This window comes from Euleptes europaea, chromosome 6 (assembly GCF_029931775.1).
Source record: "Euleptes europaea isolate rEulEur1 chromosome 6, rEulEur1.hap1, whole genome shotgun sequence".
NCBI classification, from domain to species: Eukaryota; Metazoa; Chordata; class Lepidosauria; order Squamata; family Sphaerodactylidae; genus Euleptes; species Euleptes europaea.
The window spans coordinates 91,013,934-91,035,202 of record NC_079317.1 but is presented as its reverse complement, the minus strand read 5'-3'; the positions used below and the strand labels follow the sequence as shown (position 1 = coordinate 91,035,202).

At 44.5% G+C, this 21,269-nt stretch overlaps 1 protein-coding gene across 1 annotated transcript in view; it reads left to right on the top strand.

Moving 5' to 3' along the window:
* The window catches only part of CD81 (CD81 molecule), an 85,123-nt gene that overhangs the window by 48,281 nt on the left and 15,573 nt on the right, over window positions 1-21,269 (top strand). The window contains exons 3-4 of the mRNA XM_056851240.1: window positions 18,268-18,365; window positions 19,660-19,734. Coding sequence (XP_056707218.1) covers window positions 18,268-18,365; window positions 19,660-19,734 — 173 coding nt within the window. The remainder of the gene's footprint in view (window positions 1-18,267; window positions 18,366-19,659; window positions 19,735-21,269) is intronic.

The window sequence follows — 21,269 nt, the reverse complement described above, 5'->3', positions numbered from 1 at the left end:
TGCTGCAGTTATATGCAGTTTATCCTCTGCAGGTCTCTGGCCTTAGGATCAGTTTTACAAGGTTATTTGATGGGAGGTTTTTTGGGGTTTTTTGCAAAGGAATGAAATGGTAAGGTAATGGCACTCTTGAAAACACTTGCTCCTTGTCTTCTACACTGGAAATGGTATCTTCCTGAGGCAGGCAGTGATGTAATAAACCTGCACCATTCTCTGTGATTTCTTCAAAGCGCATGGCATTGAAAGACCTGCTTCTTTAGTTTATATATCTATCTCTATATATCTATATATATCGAGAGAGAGAGAGAAATGCCCTGACCTGGATGGCCCAGGCTAGCATGATCTCATCAGATCTCAGATGCCATGCAGGGTCAGCCCTGGTTAGTATTTGGATGGGAGACCACCAAGGAACATCTGCTGTGCAGAGGAAGACACTGGCAAACCACCTGTTAGTCTCTTCCCATGAAAACCCCATAAGGGGTCGCCATAAGTCAGCTGCGACTTGACGGCACTTTACACACACACACACACACACACGCACACACACACAAAGTACCTACTGTATTTTCTGGCGTATAAGACTACATTTTAACCCAGGAAAATCTTCTCAAAAGTCGGTGGTCGTCTTATACGCCGGGTGTCGTCTTATACCCCGGATGCTGAATTCCGAGCCGGACTGGAGAATCTTCCTGGGGAGCCGCCTCCGCTCTGTCCATGTCCCCGGGGGTTGAGCCACCCCAGGAGGACCGGTGGCTGGCCCCAGGCCGCGGACTCGGGTTGGGCCACTCCAGGAGGTCTGGGGGCGGCCGCGGGGTTGGGGTGCAGTCCTGAGGGCCGACCCTAGGCCGCGGACTCGGGACAATCCGAAACTCTAAATTTTAACTGTAAAAATGGGGGGGTTGTCTTATACGCCCAGTCGTCTTGTACGCCGGAAAATACGGTATATGACATTAAATAAAAACTAAAGGAGAAAGAAAGAAAAATAGAAAATAAAGTAAAGTAGCCTAAAATACACCGATTTGAGTACATTATCAGCACAATAGAGTATCAAATAAACATTGCACATTATACATTGTACATTACTTCACCTGTCACTCATCATCTGATGTATCACTAATAATATAACTCTTTTTGTTTTGCACCTTTAGTAATGGCCTTCCAGCAAAATTCAGCTACATCATAGGAAATATTGGGGGTTTTTATCTTCAAGCGGAAATTGGATAATTGAACTTTCTTCAATTATAGATTGATGCAAATGACCAAATCGTTGTAACCAGGGATCAATTGTAGATCTTCTAAATGCCGCATAAAATTCACAGAATAATAGAATGTGTGACAAAGACTCCTCTACTCTCGCTGTACACGAACATTTTCTTATCTCTAGGATGATTTAAACATCTACCTAAAAGAACAGCCAAAGGGAGGGCATCAAAACGTGCTCTCGAGAATGCCCATCTCAATTGGGGCGAAGTAATATTGAAGAGAGATGGGGCCTCTTCAGTTTTTGTATTTACTACCTTATCTTTTCATGGGCCCACATTTTCAGGCTCTTGTTTCAATCCTCAGAATGTGGAAATGTCAGTTAAAACTGTCAAATATTTATGAGCACATAGTTTTGCAGATGGCACGAGAACCTAACATGTGAAGAAGGATTCTGTTGAACTGTGTGCTAAATAATCATAATGCTAACTGTGTCCTAAATAATCATACCACTAATAAAGGCCTGTTCACATAGTTATTTTTCCATGCATTTGAGCAGCTGGGACCCCTGTTTTTCTGTCAGCAATTGGGACCCCTGTTTTTCTGTCAGCAATTGGGAGGGGCAAAGACCTATATGTATTATCTGTTTTCTAATAATGTTTCCCCACCCTACAGCAGCTTTTAAATTCAAGAATCTGGGCTGGTTTATTAAGCCAAAGAGAATCCCTTGTCCCCGATAGTTTCCGTTCTAATGGACTCAAAACAGCAAAGAGCTGTCCAGTGCAATCCTAAACCATGTACAAGCTTCATCCTAACTCTGTATTTTTCACATCCTTCTTTTCCTTTTTAGATTCCCCTCTCACTGAGATTTTTAAAATTAAGACTGTGTTGTTAGCTTATGTGTTCCTGATCTCTTCCTTTACATTTAGTCTCAATATTTTTAGAAAAACATGGCTACTCTAAGGGCCAACCCCAGAGAGTGGCAAGATGGACCCTCAACTGGGATTTTGGGGGCTCCATGCAAAGAGAATTGTCCTTCTCCCTGGTTATGATAGGCCATTGAGGGTGTACTTCTTAAGAACCCCCATAATCTGGGAGCTGCTGGTGGTTATTGTGTAATGCAGATGCCATTTATGTTTAGTATCAAAATTCAGAATCCTCTGTTTAAGGGGGAGAATTTTTTTGTTTTGTTTTTTAAGCCCAGTATGGGCTCAGATAGACGGCTCAAGGTTGACTCAGCCTTCCATCCTTCCGAGGTCGGTAAAATGAGTACCCAGCTTGCTGGGAGTAAAAGGAAGATGACCGGGGAAGGCACTGGCAAACCACCCCGTAAAACAAAGTCTGCCTAGGAAACGTCGGGATGTGACGTCACCCCATGGGTCAAGAATGACCCGGTGCTTGCACAGGGGACCTTTACCTTTATATGTGGGCTTGGCTGCCAAGACAATGGGAGATTTATACTCAGATCTTCTCAGCACTTACAGAAGCAAATAGCCACACAGGACCCTGATTAAGATCAGGACCATACCATGGCAATGGGGGAGGTGATTGATTGATCTTTATTACGGTCAATGACCAGCACAGGTAAGCCTATAAAGCACCAATTTACATGGGGGAGGTGAGATAACTTAATCCATCCACCTTTGCATAGTTTTGACAGTCAAAAGACACACCCTTCTCTCAAGTGTTGGCTAGCATTGGCTTCCTCTGCTTGTTCTTTTTTTCCTTTTCCCGAGTTCAACAGTAAAGAAGGAAATTGGTTTTGATTGTTAAAGCCATGTGCAGGTTAAACCCCTGCACTATAGCCCCAGTCTGAATGGGGAGGGTGGGCTGTGCAACTGCTGTTTGCTTTTTCAGAACACCCCAGTGGCGCATCTTAGTCAGACACTCTGGGACATCGGGCCCTTCCAGAGGATAACATTTCAAAAGATTTAGCGTTCTGTGTGGACATTTTCCTCCCTGCTAAGGAAATCATGTGCATTTTGAGTTTCCCTGTAGTGGCTTGTGTTGTAATCTTTTTTTTTCCTTACTGCATCTTAAATTTGAAAATTAATTTTTTTTTTGTCCAGGGGAAGTGCTAAACAGGAATACATCTGAGTTGCCCAAACAAAGTCTTCCCTGTAAATCTGCATTTGTGTCATACATAAGAGTTCCAAGAAAGAAACTGGGCTTATAGCATTTATGTTGCTTCCTCAGGGAAGCTTTAAACATTTTCAAAAAAATGTGAGTGCAACTTTGTTGTTTTTAATGCACGGATTGCTCTTGCCCTCACGGGAGACTCTGCTGTCTGAGGTTGGCTGATGAGTACATTAATCAGTAGGGTTGCCAACCTCCATGTACTAGCTGGAGATCTCCTGCTATTACAACTGATCTCCAGCCGATAGAGATCAGTTCACCTGGAGAAAATGGCCTCTTGGGCAATTGGACTCTATGGCCTTGAAGTCCCTCCCCAACCCCACCTTCCTCAGGCTCCGCCCCAAAAACCTCCCGCTGGTGGCAAAGAGGGACCTGGCAACCCTATTGATCAGCCTTATAAGATGTCAGACTATTGGTCTGTCTAGTCTGACTGGCAGATTTGTTTTATTCAAGCAAGGGGGTTTCCCAGCCATGCTGCTTGAAATTGTTTAGTTAGAGATGCTGGAAACAGGGTTTCATGCCAAGTATGTGCTGTACAACGAAGCTGTGAAGCCTATGGTTCTGCTCTAATGGAAGTGGTAGACATGGGTACATGATTTGCACATCTGATTTTGTGCCTTCGATTTCACAACTATGCCTTTGATTTTGTGCCTTCGATTTCACAACTCCTGCGCCTCTGTCGCAGAAAGAAATAAAATTGGCAGATACATCATACAGCTTACCCAGCTCACCGAAGGAGAGATATGAGAATTTCCCTTTCGGATTTCACAGTGGAACCACGAAAAGGGGAACTTAATGAATCAGTTTTGTCTTCACTTTCTATAAGGGCCTAACTGCATGTGATACTGTCCTCACATAAGCTAGCATTTTTGATCCATGTGTATATTAGTTGGTGCACGTAAGAAATGAGCCAACCTCCAGGTACTAGCTGGAGATCTCCTGCTATTACAACTGATCTCCAGCCGATAGAGATCAGTTCACCTGGAGAAAATGGCTGCTTTGGCAATTGGACTCTATGGCTTTGAAGTCCCTCCCGTCCCCAAACCCTGCCCTCCTCAGGCTCTGTCCCAAAAATCTCCCGCCGGTAACAAAGAGGGACCTGGCAACCCTCGCTATTCTAGCTACATTGGAATTATCTCGTGTTCTGTTTCTGCTGCTGCCCAAACCTATGTATTTTGTTGGAGTGCCAGCATGAGGCTTTCTTCACCCAGATGCTATCCTGTGATCCATTGCAGTTTCACTACCCCCTTCAAAATCATATAGCTACTGATCAGCTGACTTAACACACAAGTTATTTGCCCTGACTTGGATGCTATTGGGAAGCAGAGTGGTTCACCCCCCCCCCACTTCCCCACAGCATCAGGGTGCTTCCCTATACCTTCCTCTTTCTCGTGATCTTTTCCCAAACCTGCTTTGCTGCAGTGTTTTGGGAAAGACTGCAGCAAAGCCAAGGTGGCACCCATGTGGAAGCAAAAAATCTAGATTTCTCAGCCTATCCACAATGGCACCATTTTCCTGTCTCCTCCCTGCCAATGAAGGGCCGTTTGTTTTGTAATTGGCAGTTGAATATTGTTATATCATTATAATGTTATAACAATGTCTTTATTGGGTTTTCTGAATTCCTAGCTTTCAATTTAAAACAATGGGCGAAAACGCATGGTCGCTTTATCCTCCTTTAATCCCTGTTTTAGCCAGGATCGAACGCACGTTCGGCGAAACGCATGTGTTCGATCCTGGCTGAAACAGGGATTAAAGGAGGATAAAGTGTACATTCGTTTTCGCCCAATGTTATTTCTCCAAAACAAAAGGTGCTCAAGAGGCAAAAGACTGACTTTTTCCCTCGGGTTAGTTGGGTTCAGCTAGGAAGTTACTCAGGATGTGTATATGTGCCTATTTATTTCTTTTTCAATCTTCTATCCCACCCTCCCCAGTGGAGCTGGGCTCAGGGCGGCTTACGTAACATTCATTTCAGCGCCAACAGATATTAAAATTGCCCACTTATACTTATTATTTGACAACTCCTCATCTTTCTAGAGCCTCCTGTTTAGCTAGACTGAATGCTAACCCCTCTATGGTTATGCAGGGCAGGATTTTGAATATACCATACCCAGACAAGACCTGTCCTTGCTCTTCTGGCTCTGTTGATTCATTAGCTCAGGCCCTCTTGGAATGTCGCTTCTATGAGGATCACGTTATATCTCTCCCCTTTTAACATATAAATCGAATGCCTCTGTGTCTGACATAATGCCTTTTTTATGAAGTGACAGGGACCCCAAGGCTACATTGGGCGGAAACGTATGGTTGCTTTAGGACGAAAATGCACGGTCGCTTTAGCCTCCTTTATTCCGTTTCAGCCAGGATTCAGCCAGGATCAAACGCATGCGTTTCGCCAAACATTCATTCGATCCTGGCTGAAACAGGGAATAAAGGAGGCTAAAGCGACCATGCGTTTTCGCCCTTAGCCTCATTTATTCCCTGATTCAGCCAGGATCGAGCGCACGTTCGGCGAAACGCCTGCGTTCGATCCTGGCTGAATCCTGACTCAAACAGGGAATAAAGGAGGCTAAAGCGACCATGCGTTTTCGCCCTATATAGTCAGTGGCAAGATTTGTTTCAGTCCTTATACCCCTCAAACATTAGATTTACGCTGCTCAAGATCAATGGATCAAGGAGCTTCTAAGGGAGAAAGGAAAATTACAATAACATCATGTTAAAAAATGCTATAAACAAGAAACATGCCCCAACATAGTCCAGTCAGAACCCCCCGCATAGATTGTAATGTTCAAATAGAAGTGGGTGGGGGGAGGTAGGGAGGCCAGCATTGACGGAAAAACCATAGCTGACCTCAACCGTAGGCCTGGTGGAATAGCTCTGATTTACAGACCTTGCGGAAGTCCTTAAGGTCCCGCGGGGCTCTGGTCTCATTAGAGCACTGGTTCCCAACCAGGGATCCGTGGACCCCCAGGGGTCCGCGAGAACTAAATTAAGGTCCGCAAAACAAAGTTATAAACCCATAATCAATATTTTCAATTAAAAGTTCTCTATTATAAATATATATATTCAAATATTCTAAGCTTAATGTTTAACAGTTATGATTAAAGTTTATTTTCAAATTCTCAGAATTTTTATTTTGAACCTTGGGGTCCCTGCACTGAACAAAAAAGTCCTAGTGGTCCCTGGTCAAAAAAATGTTGGGAACCACTGCATTAGAGAGACTATTCCACCAGGCAGGAGGACAGTGAAAGCCCTGGCTCTGGTTGAGGCCAGTTGGATACTCTTCAGGCCAGGGACATACGCAGCATGTGTGCAGTTTCTTATAAGGTGTATATGGGGGGGGAGTGTCTGATCCTATGCTTGTGTTCCTTCTGCCGTAGTGAAAAAGGGGGTGCTATCATTGATTCCCTAGCTGCAATATTCTTAGCCTGGGTATTCCCCATCGGCAACATGAATAAACATTTTATGTGCTTCACATGAATGACTCAACATGTGACCTGTGGCTTAACTGAAGACACGAGCCATCTGTTCAGCGTGGAGATTATTTCCTGCTCTCTGATGGCACAATTGCTGTCTGGGAGACGTTAACACTTCAAAGACCGTCTCGCCAAATATGACTCCATGCTAGGGTTGCCAACCTCCAGGTACTAGCTGGAGATCTCCCGCTATTACAACTGACCTCCGGCCGACAGATCAGTTCACCTGAAGAAAATGGCCGCTTTGGCCATTGGACTCTATGGCACTGAAGTCCCTCCCCAAACCCCGCCCTCTTCAGGCTTCGCCCCCAAAACCTCCCGCCAATGGCGAAGAGGGACCTGGCAACCCTACTCCATGCAGCAGCTTTACTTAGCAGAACAGCACCTAAAGGTTATTGCCAGATCTTGCAGGGGGACTTTTTTGCATTTTCATAAAGGCTACAAGACAGGATGTTTTAAGCGAGCCTTTGGGGAGTCTCTTGATGGCTTCTGTAGCCTAGTGGTTCTTAGGGGCCGAAGTCTCTTAATTATAAGGTGTCAGATGGCTATTTTTAATAGTTTGGTGTGTTTAAACTTTCCGTGACTGGTGTTTTTTAATTTGTTTCTGCATTGGACTCTATATGTGCAGGAGAAAACTGGGCTTCTCAGTGTCTCAGAGAAATGAAGTAACACTTTTTTGGGAGGGTAGTGGGTAAAACATGCCAGCTTTGGCGGGATACTTTTTAGCCTTCCCCTGCAGAGATGCGTCACTGGCAACTAGCCCATATGATCTAGGTGAACGTGGTTGCAGAGTTAGCTGCAGCTGCTTTTCTGTACCACGTTGTTCTTGACTGCCTCTGCTGCGATCTCTCTCTTTGTGCTGAACCATTACTGAAGGCAAGAACGGTCCACCCAGCTGTGTATCTGGGTAGTAATTAAGTACAATTTCTCTTGGAGATCCTGGAACTGGGGCTTTGCTTGCTCTCCCCATTCCAATCTCTGTACAAAGAAGCTTCTAATGTATAATAGTTTTTCCTCTCGTGGTGGTGCTAGGGGAAACCCTGTTTGGTACATAATCAAGCCTTAGCTCTGGCCAGTGGAAATGATTTGGAGGTACCACAAGTTTGTGTGTGTGTGTTAAGTGCCGTCAAGTCGCTTCCGACTCATGGCGACCCTATGAATGAAAGTCCTCCAAAATGTCCTGTCTTTGACAGCCTTGCTCAGATCTTGCAAATTGAAGGCTGTGGCTTCCTTTATTGAGTCAATCCATCTCTTGTTGGGTCTTCCTCTTTTCCTGCTGCCCTCAACTTTAGATCAGGGTTATTTTGTAGGCAATAACTGAGCTGGAAACAGGAAAGATGAGTACTGTTGTGCACTTCAGGGTGTGTGTTCACCCATACTGCTCATGTGCTTTCTGATTGAAGTCCTTGATTACATCCCTGAAAGTCAGGGATGTGCACCCTGATCCATTTGGTTATAAGAAATGGTGGGTAGATGGGCTGCTTAGAGCATGACTCCCTTGCACACTGTTGCCCATAGAAACTTGTTATCCATACTAGCCCTGGGCTGGGGCTTCAATTTTCAGCATTTTTCCAAGGTTGGTATGGCTTCTTCCTAATTGCCCTACAGCTCTGGATCCCTTGGAATCTCTCCCATGGGTGTGCTTGCTTCGTTTGCTGCTGCATCTGGAAGTCGTCAGTGGCCACAAGCTCCTTCCAGGAAAGTGGGAGAAGGAGGGATTTTCTACTTTCTTCTACTAATGTAGTAGACTTTTATGCCTACTTTTACCACTAGATGAGCCTCAAAGCGTGTGCCTTGAAAATCGCACGGTGTGAGTGCCCTGCTAGGTTAGCCCGTTGGTGAAATGACATTTCACCCCAGGTGCCTGTAAAAAATTTCAGCGTTGCAAGATAAATGTTGAATTTGCACTTTGTGAGTCCTCAGAGGTTAACCTAAAACCCTCTTTACAAATAGGCAAAAAGCCGCAGAGCAATTTTTTCTATCTTAACTTCCAGTCTACCAGGGTAACAGGAGGATATCAAATCAAATCCAAGAGGAACAATGACCCTTTCCTGGGACTCTGTGGAGCTGCATGAAGGCTGCAGGGAACCTTCTGGGAGCTGGCTGTTAATTTTCCAATAGGTAGGACAGGAAGTGTCTCATGAGCTGTACAGAAAATCTCTACGCAGAGGAGGGAAATTTGAGATTTTATTTTATGGGAGGGGCGAATCAAACCTTGAGGCAGGAGGCAAACAGAATAGTCAACAGACTTGAACAGAGCCTGAACCTCTGGAATCTATAAGATTATTTTGCCTGCCTCCTAATTCACCATCAAAGGGGAGAAACCGGAGTAAGAGAATGTATTATCTCATTTCCCTTTGCTTGGATGTGGCTAGTCAATTTTGGTTCTGCTATGTTGTTTTTTGCTTTTGTTTTTTTGGTAACGACTGATTGCTTGCATGAATAAAGTTATTTATTTTTTCTTTTGCTGAAAACGGTGTTGTGGTGGTCTGTTGTTTCCCTATAAAAGCCTAACTTGGTTTATGTTTACTAAGGTATAAAGAAAGGGAAGCAAGATGACTCTCTGGGTCTGAATTACTCTAAGAAGTAAGTTTCAGAGGGTAGCTGTTTTGGTGCGCAGTAGAACAGTTAGATTTGAGTCCAGTAGCACCTTAGATTTTCAGGGTATGAGCCTTTGAGAGTCAAAACACCCTTCGTCAGATGAAAGGAGCTTTGAATCTAGAGCATGGGTGTCAAACGTAAGGGCCGAGGGCCGGATCGGGCCCCTTGAGATCTCTTATCCCGCCCGCAAGCCAGCCAAGGCAGCCCACTCCCCTCTCGATCTGGTGAGGCATGGCCTGGCCCGACCAAGTGACATTTATGTCACATCCAGCCCTCGTAACAATTGAGTTCAACACCCCTTGAAAACCTTGTTGTTCTCTAAGGACTTGAATCTAACTACTAGACTTGAATCTAACTGTTGTAAGAAGTAAGATTTCAGAGCTTTCACATACAATCCATGGCGGTATAGTAGGAGGGCAATTCTTAGTTTGAAGCGAAGTCTTTTAAGAGACAGAACTATTTATTTATTTTCTATATCCTGCCTAACATCATTCTCCTCTCCTCCATTTTATCCTCAAGACAACCCTGTGAGGTTGGTTAGGATGAGAGTGGGTGACTGGCTGCAGGTAACACAAGCAGCTTCCATGGCAGAGTGGAGATTCAAACCTGGGTCTTTCATTAATATAGGCAAAGTCTTATAAGTTTATAAACTTCTGCGAGTAGAAACCTTAAAAGCTGGGAATGCTTTCTGCATCTACAATACAAGGGAATCATATGCATTTACCTAACTCAGAAAGTTGCCTTATTTTGCCATGGAGAAATATATATGTATATGTATCAGAAGGGTAAGATTCAAAACATGAGACTTTGCAGAGAACATCTGGAATGACTTCCTGTCCAATGCATTTTTCAGATACCAGTGACTCCTCACCATATTATCGTGATGTCCTGTCAGCATTTGAACTTGGGGATGATCTGCTTAAAATAGCTTCCATGTAATGGCTGTAATGTCGAGAGGAATAAACTATGCGAACCAGTCATTGTGTGGAACATTTTGTGTAAACATTATTTGTGCTCCCTGGATGTACTACTCACAGGAAATGTTGTTAAATGGAGGAAAATAATTTGTTTAGGCATTTTTATCCTGCTTTTCCCCCCCAATGGAAACCCAAAGCAGCTTACAAAAAGTAAAATAAAATATAGTTTAAATAAACAGACCATTTAAAACATAGGTCTGCAACTTTTTTTCAGTCTGTAGGCACCTTTGGAATAATGGCAGGATGGTGGGTGCAACGACAAAATGGCTGTCATAAGAACATAAAAAAAGCCCTGCTGGATCAGACCAAGGTCCATCAAGTCCAGCAGTCTGTTCACACAGTGGCCAACCAGGTGCCTCTAGAAAGCCCACGAACAAGACGACTGCAGCAGCACCATCCTGCCTGTGTTCCACCACACCCAAGGTAATAGGCAGGCTCCTCTGAGGCTGTAGAGAATAGGTATGCATCATGACTAGTATTCATCTTTACTAGTAGCCATGGATAGCCCTCTCCTCCATGAACATATCCACTCTCCTAAAGCCTTCCAAGTTGGCAGCCATCACCACATCCTGTCATAGGAGATGGAGTCACACACAGAGGAAACCCAAGTGCAGGCAAGAGCGGTAATTTTACAAAATACACTGAGAAAGGAGAGTGAGAGAAAATAAAACTAACACTTGGCGATAGCTGCCACTGAAACATTTATTAACCGCCATTCTTCCATATAGAGCTCAAGGCTGCTTACGATAATAGATATAAAATAACATAAAATCCATTAAAAACACAAAATTTTAAAATCTCAGCTCAGGGTTCCTAGTAAATCAATCAAATGCGGTCCCGAATAAAATAGCCTTCAACTGCCTCCTACAGACTGAAAGTGAGGGGACCAGGTCTGGGGTGGTGGTTCTATAATCATGGGGCTGCCACCAAAAAGGTGGTCCTTCAGATACCCCGGTCCCAAGCCGTGTAGAGCTTTAAAGGACAAAACCAACACCTTGAATAGGGCTCAGAAATGTATTGATAACCAGTGAATTAATGTACTATTGAGGGTCACATGGTCCCGATAGCCGACCCAGACCAGCAGTCTAGCCACAGCATTCCTACACTAGCTGCAGCTTCCAAACACTCTTCAAGGATAGCCCCAAGCAGAGTGCATTGCGGTAGTCTAGACGTAACTAAGACATGGATGACTGTGTCTAGATCTGACTGAACCAAGAACAGATGCAGAGAGCCTCTGTCTTGCCTGCACAGCTCTCCAGTGGCCAGTCAGAAGCCCTATGGGGCAGGAGCCTCATATGACCCCACCCACTTTCCAAAAACACCCATGGGTGGGCACCAGGTTGGGAACCCCTGGTTTAAAGAGACAGGTATAACACTGAAATATCAGGAAAAAACCAGAAGAAGAAGAAGAACAGCTGTGGCTCAGTGGTAGAGCATCTGCTTGGCATGCAGAAAGTCGCAGGTTCAATCCCCGGCATCTCCAGTTAAAGGGACTAGGCAAGTAGGTGATGTCAGCATGTGCATATGCTCATCTAGTCTACAGTTTGTAAACTGGATCATTCTGATCTAAATGACAACTGAGTCATGTGACTGTGCTGGCATGAACCGGCTTGTTCAGCCAGAGAAGGGGTTTTCCAATGACTCAGCTACAGGTCTGTGATTGGATAGAAATGATTGTGTATGTGTATCTAGGTTCATGCATTGTATATAGAGTTGTCTGTTAGGGAAAAGCTGATGTCTGGCGAAGCAGTTTGTTGTTCTGAACATTGAATGCTAAGTGCATATGGACTGTGTAAATAAACTGTACATAGCTGAACTGATGTGGACCGAAGTTGCTACCAAAGGGACTCCTGCTGTCCAGCTTACGACTGCGCACGTCAGTGAAAGACCTCTTGCCTGAGACCCAGGCCCAGTTTAGCCCAGTCTCCCAGATCCTAGTTTGAAACTCTAACCCAGGGGTGGGGAACGTCAGGCCTGGGGGCCATTTAAGGCCCGCGAAATCATTTGGTCTGGCCCTTCGTGGGTCCTGGCAGATCTCTAGCTCAGAAGGATCTAAGACTGGTGATCCGCCCCCTCCCGCGGACAGGAATAGCCTGTATTCAAGGCGGATGTGAGTTTGTTTTGCTGAGAAAAGGAACTTTTTATCCCCCTTGCAGAAGAGTCGTGAGCTATGGAGCTGTTAGGATGGCCCAAGAAACTGTGTTAACCCTTTCCCACCCGGGCCGTGGAGAAACGTATTCCCTCTGTACTACAAAGAGGGCTGGGGGCAGAAGTGGCGACAATGGAGGGCTTAAAGGGGGCAGGGCCAGAATGCACCGGGGGGGGGGGGGGTTCTTAGCCAGTGTGTCCTCATTTCATCCCTGCAGGCGGAGGTAGCAGGAGCCAGCTGTAGAATCCGGCCCCGACCATGCGGAGCAGGAGCAACTCCGGCGTGTGGCTCAATGGCTACGCCCGGCTGGTGCAACAGACCATCCTGTGCCACCAGGTGGGCGAGTGCACCACCGGTTGGATGCCTGCCTGCTTGCCCATGCCCTGGGGGGGGTCATCTGGGGCAGCTGCCTGCTTGAGGCTTGGTCGGCTAATTTTTAAGTTGATAATTTTGTATGGCCCACGAATGATGTTATAAATACTGTATCCAAATGGCCCTTGGCGGAAAAAAGGTTCCTCACCCCTGCTCTAACCACTACATCACACTGACTTTCATGGGGTGGCTGCTGTCGAACAGCAGCAAGCAGCCAGTTCTGGTGGTTGCTGCCAGGCTTGGACCTAATAAATCCTCCCTCAAATGTCAAAGCAGCCAGGGAAAGGCCCCTGCTCCTGCCTTTCCTGATGGAAACCAGGGCTTTAAGACTGGCAGCACTGTAGTGCTTGTCTGGCAACCCCCTGAGTGGCTACTGAAGAGGGCATTTGTTTCTTACAGCCACAATTTCTGCCAGTCATCTTGCTGCAGTGTGCTTGCATGAAAGAATGTTCTCCTGCCCACGTGGGCATCATTCCTTTTTCTCACCAATAATAATTTCTATCAAAATCCTGTACTGACCTTCCCCAAAATCTAAGTGCTGGGGCTAAAGAACCAAAGAGGGCGTAATGCGCCAGCAAGCTTCTACTCCAGCGCTTCTCAATACAGTAAATGATGTACTATAGTGTGCAGGGAGCAAAATATATATGCATTCTTAAGGCCTCATTGTGTCTCATGACACAAAAAGAAGGTCTTTGGAGGGGGGAAGAAACTTAAGAAAATCTAAGCTAAAGTTAAGCTGTGCTCTCAGTGCCAAGGTATGGGTAAAGAGCATTCACGCATTGCCCAGTAACTTCACAACAGAACTGCTATTAGGGGATGAAAGCTGGTGATACATAGCCGTTAGAATCTGGGAGAACTCGCTTCAGATCCCCACTGAGGATTTTATTGCAGACAGAGCTGAGAGTTCAAGAGCTTCTAGTGTTTTTGGCTTATTTTGTTTTTTTTAATTCTCAGGCTGCTCCCAGCTGCCGCGGATCTAACCCCCCCCCCCTTTTCAGGGTTGCACTCTTAATCTCCATCACCATAACGTTTCTGGTCCGGGTTCCACTTGTTACAGAGAGGTGGCTTTTTAGAAAGTGATTGTAAAACAGTTGAGAGGGGAGTTAGAGGCAGAGGAAGACCCCCGTGGCGTAGAGTGGTAAGCTGCAGTACTGCAGTCCAAGCTCTGCTCACGACCTGAGTTCGATCCCGACGGAAGTCGGTTTCCGGTAGCCGGCTCAAGGTCGACTCAGCCTTCCATCCTTCTGAGGTCGGTAAAATGAGTACCCAGCTTGCTGGAGGTAAAAGGGAAGATGACTGGGGAAGGCACTGGCAAACCACCCCATAAAACAAAGTCTGCCTAGGAAACGTCGGGATGTGACGTCACCCCATGGGTCAGGAATGATCCGGTGCTTGCACAGGGGACCTTTACCTTTTTTTTTTTAGGTGGAGAGCTATCTGTGATACAGAGCCAAGTGATACAGAGTGACTATGGTAAGTATTGTCAAAGGCTTTCACGGTCAGAGTTCATTGGTTCTTGTAGGCTATCCGGGCTGTGTAACCGTGGACTTGGTATTTTCTTTCCTGACGTTTCACCAGCAGCTGTGGCAGGCATCTTCACAGGAGTAACACTGAAGGACAGTGTCTCTCAGTGTCAAGTGTGTAGGAAGAGTAATATATAGTCAGAAAGGGGTTGGGTTTGAGCTGAATCATTGTCCTGCAAAAAGTATCAAAGGTAATGTGCTAATTATTGTCCTGTAAGTATCAAGATAATGTGCTAATGAGGGTGTGGTATGTTAATATGGAACCATTGTATCCTGAAGTGATCTGTTAATGTGTGAAATCCAAAGCAAATCTGCATGGCTATTGTTGACTGTGCGTAAATGGCCATAGTGTTGCTCCATGTGTGAGAAAGTACACTTTCACACATGCCAAATAATGCACTTTCACTCCACTTTCAAAGTATTTTGCAGGTGGGTTTTACTGTGTGAAATGGCAAAATCCACTTGCAAACAATCATTAAAGTGCATTGAAAGTGGATTGAAAGTGCATTATTAAGCACGTGTAAAAGCACCTTTAGACGATGTCTCCCCCACTGAGGATCAGCAAGCACCCTCTTCTTATAATTCGTCTTTGAAAAAGAGAGGCATTGCTTGTTCACAAGTAACAGATCTCCATACTAGGAAAAGGAAAATTCTGAAACCTGGATGCAGAGAAAGAGAGCAAGAGAGCTTCTAACTGGGGGCTAATCCCCAGGAGAGATGCTTCCTCAGCTTCCTGTGGTATGTGCATCAGAAAGTGCATAAAGAAAACTAAGCGGTACATTGACTGCTGCTTAAAAATCTACATGACTGATGTTCCTTTTTTTTTTTTTGCTTTTGCTTTTTTTGTTTCTTTTTAAATAAAGGGAATTGCTAATTTTCTCAATGAAATGTAGTCAAATACAGAGGACCATTGTCTCTCTCCCTCCCCCATTTTAAAATAAACTGCAGCGACTCTCTTTTCCTCCAGTTGTCTCTTTGGCTCTGGCTGTCAGGCGAGGACAAAGAGTAACTTCATAAAGCTGTCTGTGTCTCAAAATGAATTTAGCTTCCCCCCCCCCCAAAGGCCGCTTAGTCATTTTATTGCTTTCTGACTGCAGTTCCGTTATCACACATCTTCACCACTCTCCGTGGCACTAACACAGTGCCCCTTTCACTTTTCTTGATGAATGCCTTCCACCCTCCTGAATGTTGGACAAGAAAATCAGCCTAGGACCATGGGTCACTTGTATTGGAAAACTCCCCTAGTCTGCTGCCTGGTTTCTTTGCCTTTCTTCTGAGGTCTGGGCTGAAAATTTGCAAGGAGCTGCATACTAATGACTTTCCAGCGTGTAAACCAGAGTTGCCTGCTCTAGGCTTGGAAAATCCCTGGAGATTTGGGGCTAGAGGCTGGGGAGGGTGGGGAAGGAAGTCTCCCTATCTCTCTGCCATCAGCAACAGAAGCCAGTTTAGCAGAGGGGTCTCTTCCAGCTCAGATTACAGGCCTATTTTGAGGACAATTTTTAGATGGCAGTGTTCACCCCCTATTGGAGGCATCATTATAAACTTCCAAAAAATGTTTAATCCATATATGGTTATTGCAAACTTTTGATTACATCACTATGCCTAAACAGACAGACAAGATCCAGTCCTCTCTCTCAAATGGTGGGATGAAGTAGGGGCAGGATGGATGAAGAAAGATGGATGAAGATTCTTTTTTTCCCTCCTTCTGCTTTGTCTCTAGTTATAGTCGTGGAAGATACAGTGACTTGGACGTGGCAATGCTGTTCAATTTTTTCCTTAGCAATGAGGCTTTTTAGGTAGTCTGAGACAAGTTGCTATCTCTCACCTAAGCGTCCTCGCAGGGTAGTTGTGATGTTAACATGAACCTGACACATGTTGCTCTGACCTTGGAGGAAGCTTAGGATTCAAAATTGAGCTGTAATTAATTGATCTGTTGACTTGAAGAGAGGTGGAGGGAGATCCAGTCTCTTCCAGTTGACAAAGCTTTACTGCCTGGTTATCTGAAGATGCTTCTTTTTGCCTACTGGTACTTCTTTTTGCCTACTTACTGGTGTTTCTTTTTGCCTGATGCTTCGTTTTGCCTACTTACAAGGCCCTCAAAATTATTTTATAATCCCCTTTTTATTTCCTGAGAGATTACCTTTTTGTTTACAGGGTTGATTCTTTCCTTTAAAAAGAAAAAAAGGACCCCCCTCCCCTTCTACATGATATATAGCTTCTGAAATCATTCATATCAATTTGGCTTCCTGCCAGTCTATCTGACATAATGTAGTTATGCCATTCCTGTCACATCTTTGCCCACACCAAATCTCTTGTTCTTGCAGCTCAGATTGGCCAGTTGTCATGTTTTTTCTCTCTCAATTCCCTCCCAGATTCAAAGCAGAGCTCTTTTCCCTTTGGAAGAAGTTACCTCCCAGCAATCTTACGGAAAGCCGTCTGCTTTATAACAAGTCATGGGGTTTATATTGCTGCAAAATTATGTGGTCTCTCTCTGTTTTGCAGTAGCCATTGCCAGTTCCCCTTCCATCTTTCCAACAGCCTTGTCAAGCGCTAGTCAGTGTGTCCGTTTTGGTATCTTGTGTCCATTGTCAACAGTTGACAATTCAAAGGCAGTTCTGAGAGTTTCTCTTTTCAAAACCTTGCTACGAGTAAAGTAGATTTTGGTTGTAACCAACAGTACAGCATCAAAGTGTATTAATCCCTTACCTTGAGAAGCTAAGTATAACCAATGTCAATATAATACCAGCAGGTTTTATAAACATTGTATATAAATAACAAAGAAGATTTATTTATTTACAGGTTGGTTTCAAAGAACAGATCAGCAGCACAGGTCTCCAGATAGTCAGAGGAGGAACCTGGCAGAGGGGCAGAAGTTTAAGCTAGTTATGGCTTCCCAGAGTGGTTTAACTCTACCTCTGGGAGAGAACAGAGCATCCAGGCATGAGACCTGTCTCTGGTAATAAGCGGGCCTTGTACCATTCAGTCTGACTCTTGGGAAAGGCGGGTGTAGGTGGACTTCTGTGTGTGAGAGAGGGTCCAACGTAGTGGCTATTCAGTAAAAGCCTGTTTCTGCCTGAAAAAGAAAATTAGAGTCTCATGTCCTGATCGAACAATAACACTTACCCCACAATAGGCAACCCACTATTTTACAGCAAGCAAAATTAAGCCTTCTATGCACTACCATGGAATACCACTGTTGAAGGGGAGGGAGAAGGCTAATAATGCCTAAATTCCCCTGAACCTGTAGGAGGCCATTGAAGAGACCCCATTTAGGCCTGCTTTTACTGTTATTTTTTTCTTGACCTATTCTGTTCTCTTGTGATCATGCAAGGAAGTATATCAAGTATTTGTTTTTTTTTAAGATGATCATAAAACGTTCCCTTCTCCAAATACAACATACAGCTGACTTGCACAATCCAGTGCCGTTAGAAGTGGTAGCAGCAGCCCCTAAGCTTAAATGGCTTTAAAGGAAGGTTTGACAAGTTCATGGGAAATGACTACTGGCCATGATAGCTAAATGGACCTTCCAGGTACAAAGGCAGCAGCCTTCTGAAAACCAGATGCTGGAGATGAACAAGAAGGGAGAACTGCTGACTTTAAATCATGCTTATTAGAAGCATCTGGCCGCCTACTTTTGAAAACAATGCTAGGATAGAGGGGCATTTGATCTGATTCAGCAGGGGTCTTATTTATGCACTTAGCTCAAGGTCACCCCCCTGGTATTTATTATCAGATCCTATAAACTGCTTTTCATAGGGAGCCCGGATCATTTGGTCACATGACAAGATGTTTCTAATCAGACTGTTTTGATGTATGTGCTGTCCTTTTGTCTTCCTCTGCAGGAATCTACATCCTGATTGCTGTTGGAGCAGTGATGATGTTTGTGGGTTTCCTGGGATGCTATGGTGCCATCCAGGAGTCACAGTGCCTTCTTGGAACAGTAACAGGACAATGTTTTCTTTTAATGTTTCTTGAGCATTAACAATCCCTCCAATGATACTTGAGAGCAGAAGTCATCGTTCTCTTTCTTCTCTTGTTATCATGTCTTGCTTCATCCCACATAGCCTCTTGTCTCCTTCCATCCTGTCTTCATGTGTTTTGCCATGTAACATCACAGAACTGGAATAGGTTCCTCCACTGTACTTAAAGAAACTACTCCAGTGTTCAGAGCAACAAGGTTTTACTATGCTGTAAAAGTCCTAACCTACTCCCCTCCTCTCAGTAGCTATCATTTTATGTGCAAATACCCTACCCCACCTTTGTAATGCTGTGCTTCCCACTCTTTACATATGAATCAGACAGTGAGGTGAATGAAGACTTGCAGAAATATCACATCAAGATCATAATAAGATTGCTGTATGCATTTATTGCCCTGACCTGGATAACCCAGGCTAGCCAGATCTCGGAAGCTAAGCAGGGTCAGCCCTGGTCAGTATTTGGATGGGAGACCACCAAGGAACACTAGGGTCTCTGCACAGAGGCAGGCAATGGCAATCACCTCTAAATGTCTCTTGCCTTGAAAACCCTACGGGATCACCGTAATTCAGCTGCAATTTGATGGCCAAAAGCAAAAATGGTCCTCTGGTCCTGGTTCTCCATCACTCCAATGCCACTATTTTATGTGCAAGTTGCTAACTTCTATCCCATCTCTGCCTTGTCTATTTTAAATTGTAAGTCGCTTAGGATGGACACTTCCTCTTTTATGTTCTGTACTGTACCTAAAATCCTACTGGCACTAACAAGTCACAGTAATTAACTCTTGAACATTGCAGACAAATATACTGTATGAGACTGTTTCAGAGCACCTTCAGAGGAGGAGAAGAATATATACTTGGGATACATCTCCACAAAGAGCACCATACAGCATTTTAATCTTAAGGTTCTTCAGCCACATTTGAAATGTTGGAATAAGAATTGTTTTCTGTTGTGCTCTAACTGCAAGATTTGCTAGGCTGCTTCTGTTTGCCTGTGGCTTCCTCGCTCTCTGTGGATGCAAGGAAAGGAGCAGAGACAGCTTAATGGTAGAGGGAGACAAAAGGAAGTATTCCTTGTGAATTATACTCACTGGGAATGGGTAATCCACATTGATTTGCGTGCTTTTCATATACACTGCTGTTAGAGAAACCCCCGTTGAAGCTTTTGAATGCCCTCTTACACCATGCTGTAATACTTGCTTTCAAGACACATTGCCAGCACTGCCACCTCCTCTTATCTGGTCTATATTTTGTCTACAGTTCTTCACATGCCTCGTTATCTTGTTTGCTTGCGAAGTGGCTGCTGGAATCTGGGGATTTGTTCACAAAGATCAGGTAAGGAATTTGCTACTCATTCATTTACATTCATATAGGACAGTGGTTCCCAAAGCGGGCAGTACCACCCCCTGGGGGGGGCAGTGGGAGCACCTAGGGGGCACTAAGAGGCAAGGGGGCAGCAGGGGGGCGCTAGAGGTGGGGTTCTTCAACTGTGTTGTTCACTAATTTACAATAGATCAAGCTTATGGCACCATGCTGGCAAAGTTGGTGGAAACTATCAGAATTTTATTTCAGACTTTGAAGAACTGGTACCACTGGATCAAGTTCATCAGTTTTGTTGAATAAATTTCAACTAAAAAGTTTTAATTTGACTTTGAATAAATGTGCAATTAATCATTACTGTTTAGAAATTTTATTGTTATTATCTTCTTTAGTGCATCATGCAAACCCCTATTTTTAATAACGCTTTTTATAGGATAGGGTAGGCGGCGCTGGGGTTGAGTTTGTGGAACCAAGGGGGCGGTGGCCCGAAAAGTTTGGGAACCACTGATATAGAACCTCAGGTTTACAAAACAGCAGTGTCCTCCGGCACCTTAAAGTCTTACTTGGATGGCATGTTTCAACGGACAGAATGTGCTAGAAAAATTAAACAGAAGTCCAGCGGCACCTTGAAGACTGACAAAATGTATTGCAGCATACGTTTTTGTGTGTACATCCACAGAAGATATTTGCTATGGATAGCTGCTGTATGCAGACAGATGTGTCTCAGATACGTGCCACAGATTAATACCTGGTATGGATGTACACTTCTTGCATCTGGTGAAGTGACCTCTGACTCATGGAAGTTTATAGTGGAATAAATATTTTGTTAGTCTTTAAGGTCCCACTGGCCTTCTGTTTAATTTTGCTGCAACAGGTGAACATGGTAGCCCCTCCGGAGCCTGCAAGGCTTGGTTTATAATTCTTATTTTTCCTCATGAAACCTCTGCAAAGACAGGGTAAGAAACGTGAAGCTGCTGCTGCTCCACCGCTTTACTCTTTTTTGTTTGTTTGGTTGGTTGTTTGGTTGTATCTCGAGCAAAACCATGTGCAGCATTTTCTGTCCCTGCCTCCCATCATTGCTGCATGAAAGAATGTTCTCCCATCATTGCTGCAGAGATGGAGTGGTGGCACCTCAATCTCTTGCAATGTCTGATGAGTCCTGATTGAGATGCCGAGCAGATGCTCTACCACTGAGCCACAGCCTCTCCCCCTGGTTCTCCAGGTTAGAGTCCACTTCTCCTAACCACTATACCGCTCTTACCACCATGCTATTAAGTTCAGCATTCATGTCAATGGAAAGTTACCCCTAACGTCCAAAATGGTAACATTTGATTTCAAAAGAGGGAACTTTATGAAAATGAGGGGAATCGTTAAAAAGGAAGTTGAAAGAGAAACACACGAGAGTCAAATCCCTAGAGGAAGATTGGATGCTATTTAAAACCCCACTAATTGAAGCCCTGTGGAGTCTAAAAGAATGCCTGCATGGATAACAGTACAAGTCAAGGAAACTATAAAAAGTAAGGAGGCTTCTTTTAAAAAGTGGAAGGTCA